Source organism: Bos mutus, chromosome 7 (genome assembly GCF_027580195.1).
Source record: "Bos mutus isolate GX-2022 chromosome 7, NWIPB_WYAK_1.1, whole genome shotgun sequence".
In the NCBI taxonomy this organism is placed as follows: domain Eukaryota; kingdom Metazoa; phylum Chordata; class Mammalia; order Artiodactyla; family Bovidae; genus Bos; species Bos mutus.
Genome location: NC_091623.1, coordinates 77,661,297 through 77,674,342, shown reverse-complemented (window position 1 = coordinate 77,674,342; position 13,046 = coordinate 77,661,297). Strand labels below are relative to the sequence as shown.

Here is a 13,046-nt window from a genome sequence, read left to right as displayed (position 1 = left end):
ACCGTGAACTTCCAGATGTTCAAGCTGGTTTTAGAAAAGGCAGAGGAACCAGAGATCAAATTGCCAACATCCGCTGGATCATGGAAAAAGCAAGAGAGTTCCAGAAAAACATCTATTTCTGCTCTATTGACTATGCCAAAGCCTTTGACTGTGTGGATCACAATAAACTGTGGAAAATTCTGAAAGAGATGGGAATACCAGACCACCTGACTTGCCTCCTGAGAAATCTGTATGCAGGTCAGGAAGCAACAGTTAGAACTGGACATGGAACAACAGACTGGTTCCAAATAGGAAAAGGAAGTACGTCAAGGCTGTATGTTGTCACCCTGCTTATTTAACTTAAATGCAGAGTAGATCATGAGAAATGATGGGCTGGAAGAAGCACAAGCTGGAATCAAGATTGCCGGGAGAAATGTCAATAACCTCAGATATGCAGATGACACCACCCTTATGGCAGAAAGTGAAGAGGAACTAAAAAGCCTCTTGAGGAAAGTGAAAGAGGAGAGTGAAAAAGTTGGCTTAAAGCTCAACATTCAGAAAACGAAGATTATGGCATCTGGTCCCATCACTTCATGGGAAATATATGGGGAAACAGTGGAAACAGTGTCAGACTTTATTTTTGGGGGTTCCAAAATCACTGCAGATGGTGACTGCAGCCATGAAATTAAAAGACGCTTACTCCTTGGAAGGAAAGTTATGACCAACCTAGGTAGCATATTAAAAAGCAGAGACATTACTTTGCCAACAAAGGTCCGTCTAGACAAGGCTATGGTTTTTCCAGTAGTCATGTATGGATGTGAGAGTTGGACTGTGAAGAAAGCTGAGCGCCGAAGAATTGATGCTTTTGAACTGTGGTGTTGGAGAAGACTCTTGAGAGTCCCTTGGACTGCAAGGGGATCCAACCAGTCCATTCTGAAGGAGATCAGCCCTGGGATTTCTTTGGAAGGAATGATGCTGAAGCTGAAACTCCAGTACTTTGGCCACCTCATGGGAAGAGTTGACCCATTGGAAAAGACTCTGATGCTGGGATGGATTGAGGGCAGGAGAAGGGGACGACAGAGGATGAGATGGCTGGATGGCATCACAGACTCGATGGACATGAGTCTGAGTGAACTCCGGGAGTTGGTGATGGACAGGGAGGCCTGGCATGCTGCAATTCATGGGGTCGCAAAGAGTTGGACACGACTGAGTGACTGAACTGAACTGGAACTCTCTTGCTTTTTTGATAATCCAGTGATGTTGGCAATTTGATCTCTAGTTCCTCTGCCTTTTCTAATACCAGCTTGAACATCTGGAAGTTCATGGTTCATGTGTTGCTGAAGCCTGACTTGGAGAATTTTGAGCATTACTTTACTAGCATGTGAGATGAGTGCAATTGTGCAGTAGTTTGAGCATTCTTTGGCATTGCCTTGCTTTGGGATTGGAATGAAAACTGACCTTTTCCAGTCCTGTGGCCACTGCTGAGTTTTCCAAATTTGCTGGCATATTGAGTGCAGCACTTTCACAGCATCATCTTTCCGGATTTGAAAGAGCTCAACTGGAATTCCATCACCTCCACTAGCTTTGTTCGTAGTGATGCTTTCTAAGGCCCACTTGACTTCACATTCCAGGATGTCTGGCTCTAGGTCAGTGATCACACCATCGTGATTATCTGGGTCGTGAAGATCTTTTTGTACAGTTCTGTGTATTCTTGCCACCTCTTCTTAATATCTTCTGCTTCTGTTAAGTCCATACCATTTCTGTCCTTTATCGAGCTCATCTTTGCATGAGATGTTCCCTTGGTATCTCTAATTTTCTTAAAGAGGTCTCTAGTCGTTCCCATTATTTTGTTTTCCTCTATTTCTTTGCATTGATTGCTGAGGAAGGCTTTCTTTCTTTTTTTTTTTTTTTTTTGAGGAAGGCTTTCTTATCTGTCCTTGATATTCTTTGGAACTCTGCATTCAGATGCTTACATCTTTCCTTTTCTCCTTTGCTTTTCACTTCTCTTCTTTTCACAGCTATTTGTAAGGCCTCCCCAGACAGCCGTTTTGCTTTTTTGCACTTCTTTTCCATGGGGATGGTCTTGATCCCTGTCTCCTGTACAGTGTCACGAACCTCTGTCCATAGTTCATCAGGCACTCTGTCTGTCAGATCTAGTCCCTTAAATCTGATTCTCACTTCCACTGTATAATCATAAGGGATTTGACTTAGTCATACCTGAATGGTCTAGTGATTTTCCCTACTTTCTTCAATTTAAGCCTGAATTTGGTAATAAGCAGTTCATGATCTGAGCCACAGTCAGCTCCAGGTCTTGTTTTTGCTGACTGTATAGAGCTTCTCCATCTTTGGCTGCAAAGAATATAATCAATCTGATTTCGGTGTTGACCATCTGGTGATGTCCATGAGTAGAGTCTTCTTTTGTGTTATTGGAAGAGGGTGTTTGCTATGACCAGTGCGTTCTCTTGGCAAAACTCTATTAGCCTTTGCCCTGCTTCATTCTGTATTCCAAGGCCAAATTTGCCTGTTACTCCAGGAGTTTCTTGACTTCCTACTTTTGCATTCCAGTCCCCTATAATGAAAAGGACATCTTTTTTGGGTGTTAGTTCTAAAAGGTCTTGTAGGTCTTCATATAATCATTCAACTTCAGCTTCTTCAGCATTACTGGTTGGGGCATAGACTTGGAATACTGTAATATTGAATGGTTTGCCTTGGAAACGAACAGAGATCATTCTGTCGTTTTTGAGATTGCATCCAAGTACTGCATTTCGGACTCTTTTGTTGACCATGATGGCTACTCCATTTCTTCTAAGGGATTCCTGCCCACAGTGATAGATATAATGATCATTTGAGTTAAATTCACCCATTCCAGTCCATTTGAGTTTGCTGATTCCTAGAATGTCGACGTTCACTCTTGCCATCTCCTGTTTGACCACTTCCAATTTGCCTTGATTCATGGACCTAACATTCCAGGTTCCTATGCAATATTGCTCTTTACAGCATTGGACCTTGCTTCTATCACCAGTCACATCCACAACTGGGTATTGTTTTTGCTTTGGCTCCATCCCTTCATTCTTTCTGGAGTTATTTCTTCACTGATCTCTTGTAGCATATTAGGCACCTACCGACCTGGGGAGTTCCTCTTTCAGTATCCTATCATTTTGCCTTTTCATGCTGTTCATGGGGTTCTCAAGGCAAGAATACTGAAGTGGTTTGCCATTCCCTTCTCCAGTGGACCACATTCTGTCAGACCTCTCCACCATGACCTGTCGGTCTTGGGTGGCCCCACACAGCATGGCTTAGTTTCATTGAGTTAGACAAGGCTGTGGTCCGTGTGATCAGATTGGCTAGTTTTCTGTGATTATGGTTTCAGTGTGTCTGTCCTCTCGCAACACCTACCGTCTTACTGTAATAACCTATTGAAAAAGTATATAGCTGCCTTGCTTAGACTAGCAAGGGGGCATTCTCCATTCCTCTTCTGATGTCTATGCCAGAAGCTTTCTCTGTCCCATTTTATATTTTACTATAACTCTGCTACACAGAAGCTCTTGAGTGATCAAGCCTGGTCCCTGGTTCTGAAGCTAAATCTTCTTCGGCAATCAGGAATCCAACATTGTTCACCGTAAGCTATCAGTCTCTGCAGGAATTCACCTGCCTTACTATATACAGTACCTAGCTCAGTGCCTGATCCCCAATGAGGGGGGCAATGAATACTTGCCCATTTAACTGCTGATGAACCCCGAGGTCAGGAATTTTGGTCTTCTGTATCTTGAGTGTCTAGCATAGTGCCTGGCACACAGTAGGTGCTCAAAGAATACTGCTGTTGCTTAGTCCTTCAGTTGTGTCCGACTCTGTGTGACCCCCATGGACTTTAGTCCACCAGGCTCCTCTGTCCATGGTGATTCTCCAGGCAAGAATACTGGAGAGGATTGCCATGCCCTCTTCCAGGGGATCTTCCTGACCCAGGGATCTAACCCAGGTCTCCTGCATTGCAGGCAGATTCTTTACCACTGAGCCACGAGGGAAACCCCTCAGACAACACTACTGAATGAATAAAGGTATTAAGAGCACAGGTTTCGCTAGGGCACTGCAGAGCTCTAGGGGACAGGAAGGGCTGGTGGCACCGGTCATTCGCTGGAGCCGCCCTGGGCTCCTTCGGAGAGCGTTCCACCGCTCGCCCAGCTGCAGCGCAGGCCAGACACTGCAGGCGGTGCTTAAACTTTTCCTCCCCCACCAAAAAAATTTATTTGTATATGTTCAGTTCAGTCGCTCAATTGTGTCCGACTCTTTGCGACCCCATAAACTGCAGCACGCCAGGCCTCCCTGTCCATCACCAACTTCCGCAGTACGCACTCCTAAATATATGTTTATACACATACCTAAAATACCTAAATATCATAAATAAAATAATACCTAAAAATATTCACACTCCATATCCAGGTATGTGTATATATAAAATAGGTAAATATATATCTACAAGTAAATTAATATGTGTACAGCCTTAACTCGGAACTGCGAGAGTGGCGCGGAGTAGGACTACTGAGAAAACCCCTTCGCCCCTCCAGGACTGCAGGAGCAGAGCGGCGCGGCCCGGGCGAGGCTTGGCCCTTCCGGCTTGCCGTCCGCCGCCGCCTCCGCCATTGGTTGGGCTCCAGGCATCTGACACGGGCGGCGGGGCCAGGGAGCTTCAAGGATGGCGGCGTCCGCGGCGCTGATTCTGCGGGAGAGCCCCAGGTAGCCCAGGCTGGGCGCGGGGGGACAGCGGTCACCGGGGTGGCGCGGGCAGGGCCGGCCCGAGGATGCTGCTGCTGTCTGTCGTCGGCGCGCCGGGCCGGCGGAGTCGCTGTGTGGGCCCCGGGGGAATGCGGGACCCTGGGCGTCTCCACCTGCACCGTGGTTCACTTGCGTGGGCTTACAGTCTGTCCGACAGCTGAAGTCAGTGCGTCAGTGTCTGGTCACTGTCACTGTTCCCCGAGGCTGGTATCACTGGTACCCAAGCCATCCTGGAGTAGTTCTGAAATCACGTGAAGAGGTGTTCCCTTTCCTTTTTCAATACTTTTCAGACTTTCTGATTACGAGAAAGACTCCCATTGGTCCTGAGTGGTCATTAATACTTAACACGTGTTAATACATCTTTTCAATCAAGATCGAATAGGCCCCAGGCCAGGAGTTTTTTGGCTGGTAACAGCATCTGACCACAATTTGGTAACATTGCTTTTGTTTCCCCTTTATTTACCGTTTGTTCATTTATATATTTAGTTCATATCTATTAATGGTAGGTAATGTCGGTGGTCTATAGTGGTGATATAAAGTTCTGTTTTAAAATTAGGCAAAAATGATTCCATGTAATGAAAGATAAATAATAGTGCACGTGGTGTGTGGATGCAGAAAAGTGCAGAAGTATCACTGAATCTGGAGAATAACTTCTTTGTGCATGGTGTTAGTTGTTCAGTCGTGTCCGACTCTTTGCACCCCATGGACTGTAGCCCACCAGCCTCCTCTCTCCATGGAATTCTCCAGGCAGGAATACTGGAGTAGGTTGCCATTCCCTTCTCTTGGGATCTTCCCAACCCAGGGATTGAACCTGGGTCTCCTGCATTGCAGGCAGATTCTTTTTTTTTTTTTTAATTTCTTTTTTTAAATTTTATTTTATTTTTAAACTTTACAATATTGTATTGGTTTTGCCAAATATCGAAATGAATCCGCAACAGGTATACATGTGTTCCCCATCCTGAACCCTCCTCCCTCCTCCCTCCCCATACCATCCCTCTGGGTTGTCCCAGTGCACCAGCCCCAAGTATCCAGTATCGTGCATCGAATCTGGACTGGCGACTCGTTCCATATATGATATTATACGTATTTCAATGCCATTCTCCCAAATCATCCCACCCTCTCCCTCTCCCACAGAGTCCAAAAGACTGTTCTATACATCAGTGTCTCTTTTGCTGTCTCGTATACAGGGTTATTGTTACCATCTTTCTAAATTCCATATATATGCATTAGTATACTGTATTGGTGTTTTTCTTTCTGGCTTACTTCACTCTGTATAATAGGCTCCAGTTTCATCCACCTCATTAGAACTGATTCAAATGTATTCTTTTTAATGGCTGAGTAATACTCCATTGTGTATATGTACCACAGCTTTCTTGTCCATTCATGGGCTGATGGACATCTAGGTTGCTTCCATGTCCTGGCTATTATAAACAGTGCTGCGATGAACATTGGGGTACATGTGTCTCTTTCAATTCTGGTTTCCTCAGTGTGTATGCCCAGCAGTGGAATTGCTGGATCATAAGGCAGTTCTATTTCCAGTTTTTTAAGGAATCTCCCCACTGTTCTCCATAGTGGCTGTACTACTTTGCATTCCCACCAACAGTGTAAGAGGGTTCCCTTTTCTCCACACCCTCTCCAGCATTTATTGCTTGTAGACTTTTGGATCGCAGCCATTCTGACTGGCTGCAGGCAGATTCTTTACGGTCTGAGCCACCAGGGAAGCCCATCTTGTGACGGGACAAGAATCTTTTTGAAGAGAGTTGTCATTTTGAAGTTTTTCCTTCTTTGATTGCGTTCTGACAGCCAATTCCTTTTCTCACACCAGTGTCCTGGGTAACACACCACATCAGTAAACCATATCCAGTGTGGTGCAGTAGAATTGTTCTTATCACATAATTTAAAGTTGATTACAGTTTAAGCATTCCCTGGAGAAGGAAATGGCAACCCACTCCAGTATTCTTGCCTGGAGAATCCCATGGATGGAGGAGCCTGATGGGCTACAGTTCATGGGGTTGCAAAGAGTCGAACATGACTGAGCGACTTAACTAACAGTTTAAGCAGGATTTTAAAACAACTGTGCACTTAGTGACCCCGAATTATATTGTATGTTAATTTTTTTTTTTTTTTAATTCCCGTATCTGCAAAACATCAGTCTTTTTATCTGTTTTTGGTGTAACTGCCACTTCCCTCCCCCTACTCTTTTCAGAGTTCTGTTTTGAGTTACATGGATACATAAACTCCCACTCCTAAATTGATATTGTCCCCCACAGAGTGCAAGTTTTCCCAAGTAGTTTGTCTGGCCCAGAAGAAAGAGAAAATTTGCCAAATAGACCTTTTCAACAGAGATACTTATGGGGTATCTTTTGGAAATGTCCTGTCTTCTTCGCTGGCCATCATCTGTTTTTCTTTATTTCACTCAGACTTAGCTTAATAGCAATCAGTTGTTGAAATGAAAACTTACAGTCACCTGTACTTAGAGCAATGACAGTACCACTTGAGGAAAACATATTTTAAACTTTGTTTTATGAATTTCTTTAGCATGAAAAAAGCAGTATCCCTGATAAATGAAATAGATATAGGAAGATTTCCACGACTGCTCACCCGAATTCTTCAAAAACTTCACCTGAAGGTTTGTATGTTTGCAATATTATCGCTTATAATTTGTTCTTATGATTCTACTGCAAATCCAGGTTTCCACTTGAATAACTTTTTGCATGGTTTTTTTCTCCAGAAATACTGGAGAACACTGAGTCTCCAGAAAATTTGATGAATATCCTATGGTCAAAAGTTTGGGAAGTTCTGTTTTCATTCAAAACGAATTTTTTTTTTTTTAATATTATGGAACTTATCAGAGTATATTTTATGGTAGCATTAATAGTGAATATTTAAGGGTGACTATTGTGTGTAGAATTTTCCATATGTATTTTTTTTCCCATATGTATTTGACCATGGAATTGTTTTATCATGGTATTTATTTTGGGATTAAGACTCTGTGGAACATGCTTTGGGAAAATTCTGATATCACGATTTCATTCTTCCTCTTAAAAATAATTCTGTAGTCTTGCTGTCAACCAGTATATAATCTTTCTCTTCCACTTTTATTTCAAGGGTGTGGTTATCTTGAAAATATTGATGATTAGTAATTCACTACTTGGTCACCAATCTTAGTTAACTTCTTTATCAGGTTCTAGAAGAATTATGAAAATCAGACATAAGAAATACTTGATTCATTACAAGAAACTAATCCAAATGAATCTTTGAAATATAACTATTCATTCAGAGAAATAAAACCTGTAGCCTCTGGAGTTTGGTGTATTTGGAACATCACAATGAAAATTTATTGGCAATGGAGAAGAAAAGAGTTAAAGACTATTGATATGTCTTTTTTTTAAATTAAAATATAGTTAATCTACAATGTTATATTTCAAGTGTAAGGCAAAGATATTGATATATATATGTATTGTTCCAAATACACCAAAGAAGTTAACTTTTGATTTTTATCTTTCCAGATCTTTTTTCAAGTATTAATAAATACAGATGTGCCCATGTATGTGTTTGCATGTACACATAGAACTGTTTGGTTTGTAAATAAATGTTTTCACAAGTGGCATTGTACTGTGTGTATTGCCCTGCTGTTTACCTTTTCCGCGTATCACTTTTACCAGAAATCTTTCCTTGTCAGTCCATATAGTACTTATTCTTTATAAGTATTGGTTTTACTTTTTACCTGTATATATATATGTTTATGTGTGCTGTGCTTAGTCACTCAGTTGTGTCCGACTCTTTGCAACCCCACCAACTGTAGCCCACCAGGCTCCTCTGTTCATGGGATTCTCCAGGCAAGAATACTGAAGTGGGTTGCCATTCCCTTCTCCAGAGGATCTTCCCAACCCAGGGATCAAACCCAGGTCTCTTTCCTTGCAAGCAGATTCTTTACTGTATGAGCTACAGGGAAGTTCTATGTTCTGTGTTTATGGTGTATGCTTTTTAAATATATAGAAAATTAACATCCACTTTCCATTAAAAATTTAAGTTTCTTAGACCCTTGATCTCTGATTTTATAAACCTGGGTCTTAAATTTTTCTCCCATTGAGAGCATAAAAATGAATATATCTCTTTAACTTTTTCAGTGCCCAGATATGTGTGGGTTACTTTTGGTATAGAGGAAGAAGTTAACCTGCTGCTGTTTGGAAGCAAATACCATGACTTACATTTAATTTTTATCTGCCCAGGGTTGTTGTTAGATCAAGATGTTGAATATGTGTTTGGAACTTTGTTTTAGAGCTGTATTCTGCATTTGTTGTTCTGTTCACATATTTTAAGCTCCACCTTATTTTAAGAATGCATATCTCATGTACTAGTGGTTGGGGGGAGATAAATGTTCCCTTGTTCTCCTTAACTCCAAACCACTTTATGAATATAATGCTACTGGAGATCTTGAGAATGTCCCTTTTTTTGCTCTCTTTTTAAGAAATCTGCCTTTCTTGTACATATTGAGGACACTGAAGTTTATTTTTCTGTGTGCCCAGTCACTGTCTTTATTTTGTCAAAAACACCTCATTTGTTGTATGTTAAAAGGAATCAGTTCGACACACTTGGAAGTTAGATTGTACATATCCACTGAATTTAATGCAACATGTGGTTCAGTGATTATATGTGAGTAATACTGTTATTCTGTTCCTTATATTGATAGAACTCTGGTACTGTAGGTCATTATTTCAAGAAGGTATGTGGTAGTCACAGAAACTCTGGAACTTTAAAATCAAAACATTGGTCTTGAGGTAAGTGACTGACATTTTAGCCAAATTGGGTTCATGCTTTTCTTAGTCAGAAAATAGGTAGAAGGGACTGGAGTTCCGGTGACTGACCTCCCCAAACCAAAAATGTGACAGTTCTGAGCTGCGCTTCTAAGAGTTCTAAGCTTCACCTCACTGCTGCTTCGCTACAAGAATGCAGTTGTAAAATTGTATCTCATCCTAAGCCATCAAGGCAGGGACTCATGATACTTCTGAAACTTCTCCATGTAGCTGTTGGGGAGAGGCAGCAACTAGGAAAGTTGTTTTTGGTATGTGGGGATAAAGTATTTTTATTTGAAAGCAGTTCTAATAGTGTACATTTTTCATGTGTGAAAAACCAGTCTTTGGATCAAGGAGATTATTTTGGAAATGGAAGGAAGACTAGCCATGAGGTTGTACTCAGATGCCTCACTTCTGTTTTTCACATATTGCTTATGAAAGTAATGTATGTAATGTGTAAGTTTTGGAAAATATTAAAATTATCAAAAAGATTTCTTGATTTATGTGTACTCTTGTAGTAACCCATGCTTTTGCAGAACTCATTAAAATGGAAATTAGTGGAATACTTGTTTGTAAGGTCTTTCTAACTAGAGCATAGAACACCTGAGGACACGGACCATCTGTGTAGTGCATAGAAAATACTCAGTAAATGTGTTTGGTTGTTCAGTTGCTAAGTCATGTCCAACTCTGCGACCCCATGGACTGTGGCACGCCAGGCTTCCCTGTCCTGATTGTTTGTTTTACTTGTTTGTATTTCTGCAGTAACAGTTGTGATTTCTCTCTTTGATTTCTTATGTTGTTTATTTGGGTCTTCTCTCTGTTCTTCTTGATGAGCCTGGCCAGAGGTTTGTAAATCTTGTTTACCCTTTCAAAGAACCAACTCTTGGTTTTATTCATTTTTTTTTCTATTAAAAAAAATTCTTATTTATTTTCTCTCTGATCTTTATTAGCTCCTTCCTTCTGCTGACTTTACATTTTGTTCTTCTTTTTCTAATTCTTTTAGGTGGTGGGTTAGATTGTTTATTTGAAAGTTTTATTGTTTCTTAAAGAAGGCCTGTATCACTGTGAACTTCTGTCTAAGAACTGCTTTTGCTGCATCCCTTAATCCACTGACTTTTAACAAAATAATACTAAGGCTCAAACTAGTTGCCACCTCACTATCTGATGGGAATCTTGCTGCTAGGTAATGGAGGATGTAGATAAAGGTTCTTAAGGTTAACAGATTTTATCTCTTTAATCCTGCCTCTTATAAATGCTGACAGGGGCTTAATGCTGGGTAAGGTCATATATTGGGAGAGGTTTTGGGGTGTGTTTAGGGGAGGAAAGAAAGAGCTAACAAGGGAAAGGAACTCCCAGGTATTTTCTATCTTAAAATGCTATTCTCTTAAATGAAGATTTTGCTTGGGCTCTTAGAAAAGTTGCTGGGACCCATTATAATTGGTTAGTATTAGTACAGAGAAGGTGCTCTCTCCCACAATGTTTTATTTATTTTTTAAAAGATTTTATTTTATATTGGAGTATAGTTGATTTATAGTGTTACAAGTGAATGATGAAGGTGAAAGAGAAGAGTGAAAAAGCTGGCTTAAAACTCAGCATTCAAAAAACTGAGATCATGGCATCCAGTCCCATCACTTCACGGCAAATAGATGTGGAAAAAATGAGAATAGTGACAGACTTTATTTTCTTGGGCTCCAAAATCACTGCAGATGGTGACTGCAGCCATGAAATTAAAAGACTCTTGCTCCTTGGAAGAAAAGCTATGACCAACTTAGATAGGATATTAAAAAGCAGAGTCATCACTTTGCTGACAAAAGTCCATCTCAGTTTAGTTAAGTTCAGTTCAGTCGCTCAGTCGTGTCCGATTCTTTGCGACCCCATGAATCACAGCACGCCAGGCCTCCCTGTCCATCGCCAACTCCCGGAGTTCACTCAAACTCAGTGTCCATCGAGTCGGTGATGTCATCCAGCCGTCTCATCCTCTGTCGTCCCCTTTTCCTCCTGCCCCCAATCCCTACCAGCATTAGAGTCTTTTCCAATGAGTCAACCCTTCGCATGAGGTGGCCAAAGTACTGGAGTTTCAGCTTTAGCATGATTCTTTCCAAAGAACACCCAGGACTGATCTCCTTTAGAATGGGCTGGTTGGATCTCCTTGCAGTCCAAGGGACTCTCAAGAGTCTTCTCCAACACCGCAGTTCAAAAGCATCAATTCTTTGGTGCTCAGCTTTCTTCACAGTCCAACTCTCACATCCATACATAACCACTGGAAAAACCATAGCCTTGACTAGACGGACCTTTGTTGGCAAAGTAATGTCTCTGCTTTTGAATATGCTATCTAGGTTGGTCATAACTTTGCTTCCAAGGAGTAAGCGTCTTTTAATTTCATGGCTGCAGTCACCATCTGTAGTGATTTTGGAGCCCCCCAAAATAAAGTCTGACACTATTTCCACTGTTTCCTCATCTATTTCCCATGAAGTGATGGGAGTTCATCTAGTCAAAGCTATAGTTTTTCCAGTAGTCCAGTAGTCATGTACGGATGTGAGAGTTGGACCATAAAGAAGGCTGAGCACTGAAGAATTGATGCTTTTGAAGTGTGGTGCTGGAGAAGACTCTTGAGAGTCCCTTGGATAGCAAGGCGATCAAAGCAGTCAATCCTAAAGGAAATCAGTCTTGAATATTGATTGGAAGGACTGATGCTGAAGTTGAAACTCCAATACTTTGGCCACCTGATGTGAAGAGCTGACTCATTGGGGAAGACCCTGATGCTGGGAAAGACTGAAGGCAGGAGGAGAAGAGGGTGATGGAGGATGAGATGGTTGGATGGCATCACTGACTCAATGGACGTGAGTTTGGGCAAACTCTGGGAAATGGTGAAGGTCAGAGAAGCCTGGCATGCTGCAGTCCATATGGTGACAGAGTTGGACATGACTTAGCCACTGAAGAACATTTTAGGGCTTTACTTTGTAGTATTGTGTTTTCTAAATGTCTATTTTTCATGTTATTATTTTCCACCTCCTATACGTCATAGAACTTAAGATTTTTTAAAAAAAATGAAATTTGTTTGGCAAGATCCAAATAATGAACTGTTCTGTGATTTTAAGATATTGAAATTTACAGACACATCAGTTTATTTCAATGGTGGATTTACTTTTTTCTTTCAAGTTCTCATTTTCATATGAATAAATGAATCGGCTGTTGAGTATCTGCATTTTGAATACCTGAATGTATGCTAATAGATTGCTTTTTGTGTTGTAGGCTGAAAGTAGTTTCAGTGAAGAAGAGGAAGAAAAACTTCAAGTTGCATTTTCTCTAGAGAAGCAAGATCTTCACCTAGTTCTTGAAACAATATCATTCATTTTAGAACAGGTATTTTTATTGCCCCCGAACGGCCTAACCATGATTTTTATTTATTACATGTTTGCATTGCTGTGACATCTATAGCATTTTAGCTTATTTTTCTAAAGTGTACAGGTAAAAGCTGTGAATCTGTTTTATCAAAAATTT

The 13,046-nt window shown here is 41.1% G+C and overlaps 1 protein-coding gene across 2 annotated transcripts in view; it reads left to right on the top strand.

Moving 5' to 3' along the window:
- The first annotated feature begins 4,589 nt into the window (after positions 1-4,589).
- Positions 4,590-13,046, top strand: part of COMMD10 (COMM domain containing 10) — a 188,698-nt gene continuing 180,241 nt past the window's right edge. For both annotated transcript variants that reach the window (XM_005892578.2, XM_070374112.1), the window contains exons 1-3: positions 4,590-4,710; positions 7,288-7,378; positions 12,798-12,908. In XM_005892578.2, coding sequence (XP_005892640.1) covers positions 4,670-4,710; positions 7,288-7,378; positions 12,798-12,908 — 243 coding nt within the window. In that variant the 5' untranslated portion in view covers positions 4,590-4,669. The remainder of the gene's footprint in view (positions 4,711-7,287; positions 7,379-12,797; positions 12,909-13,046) is intronic.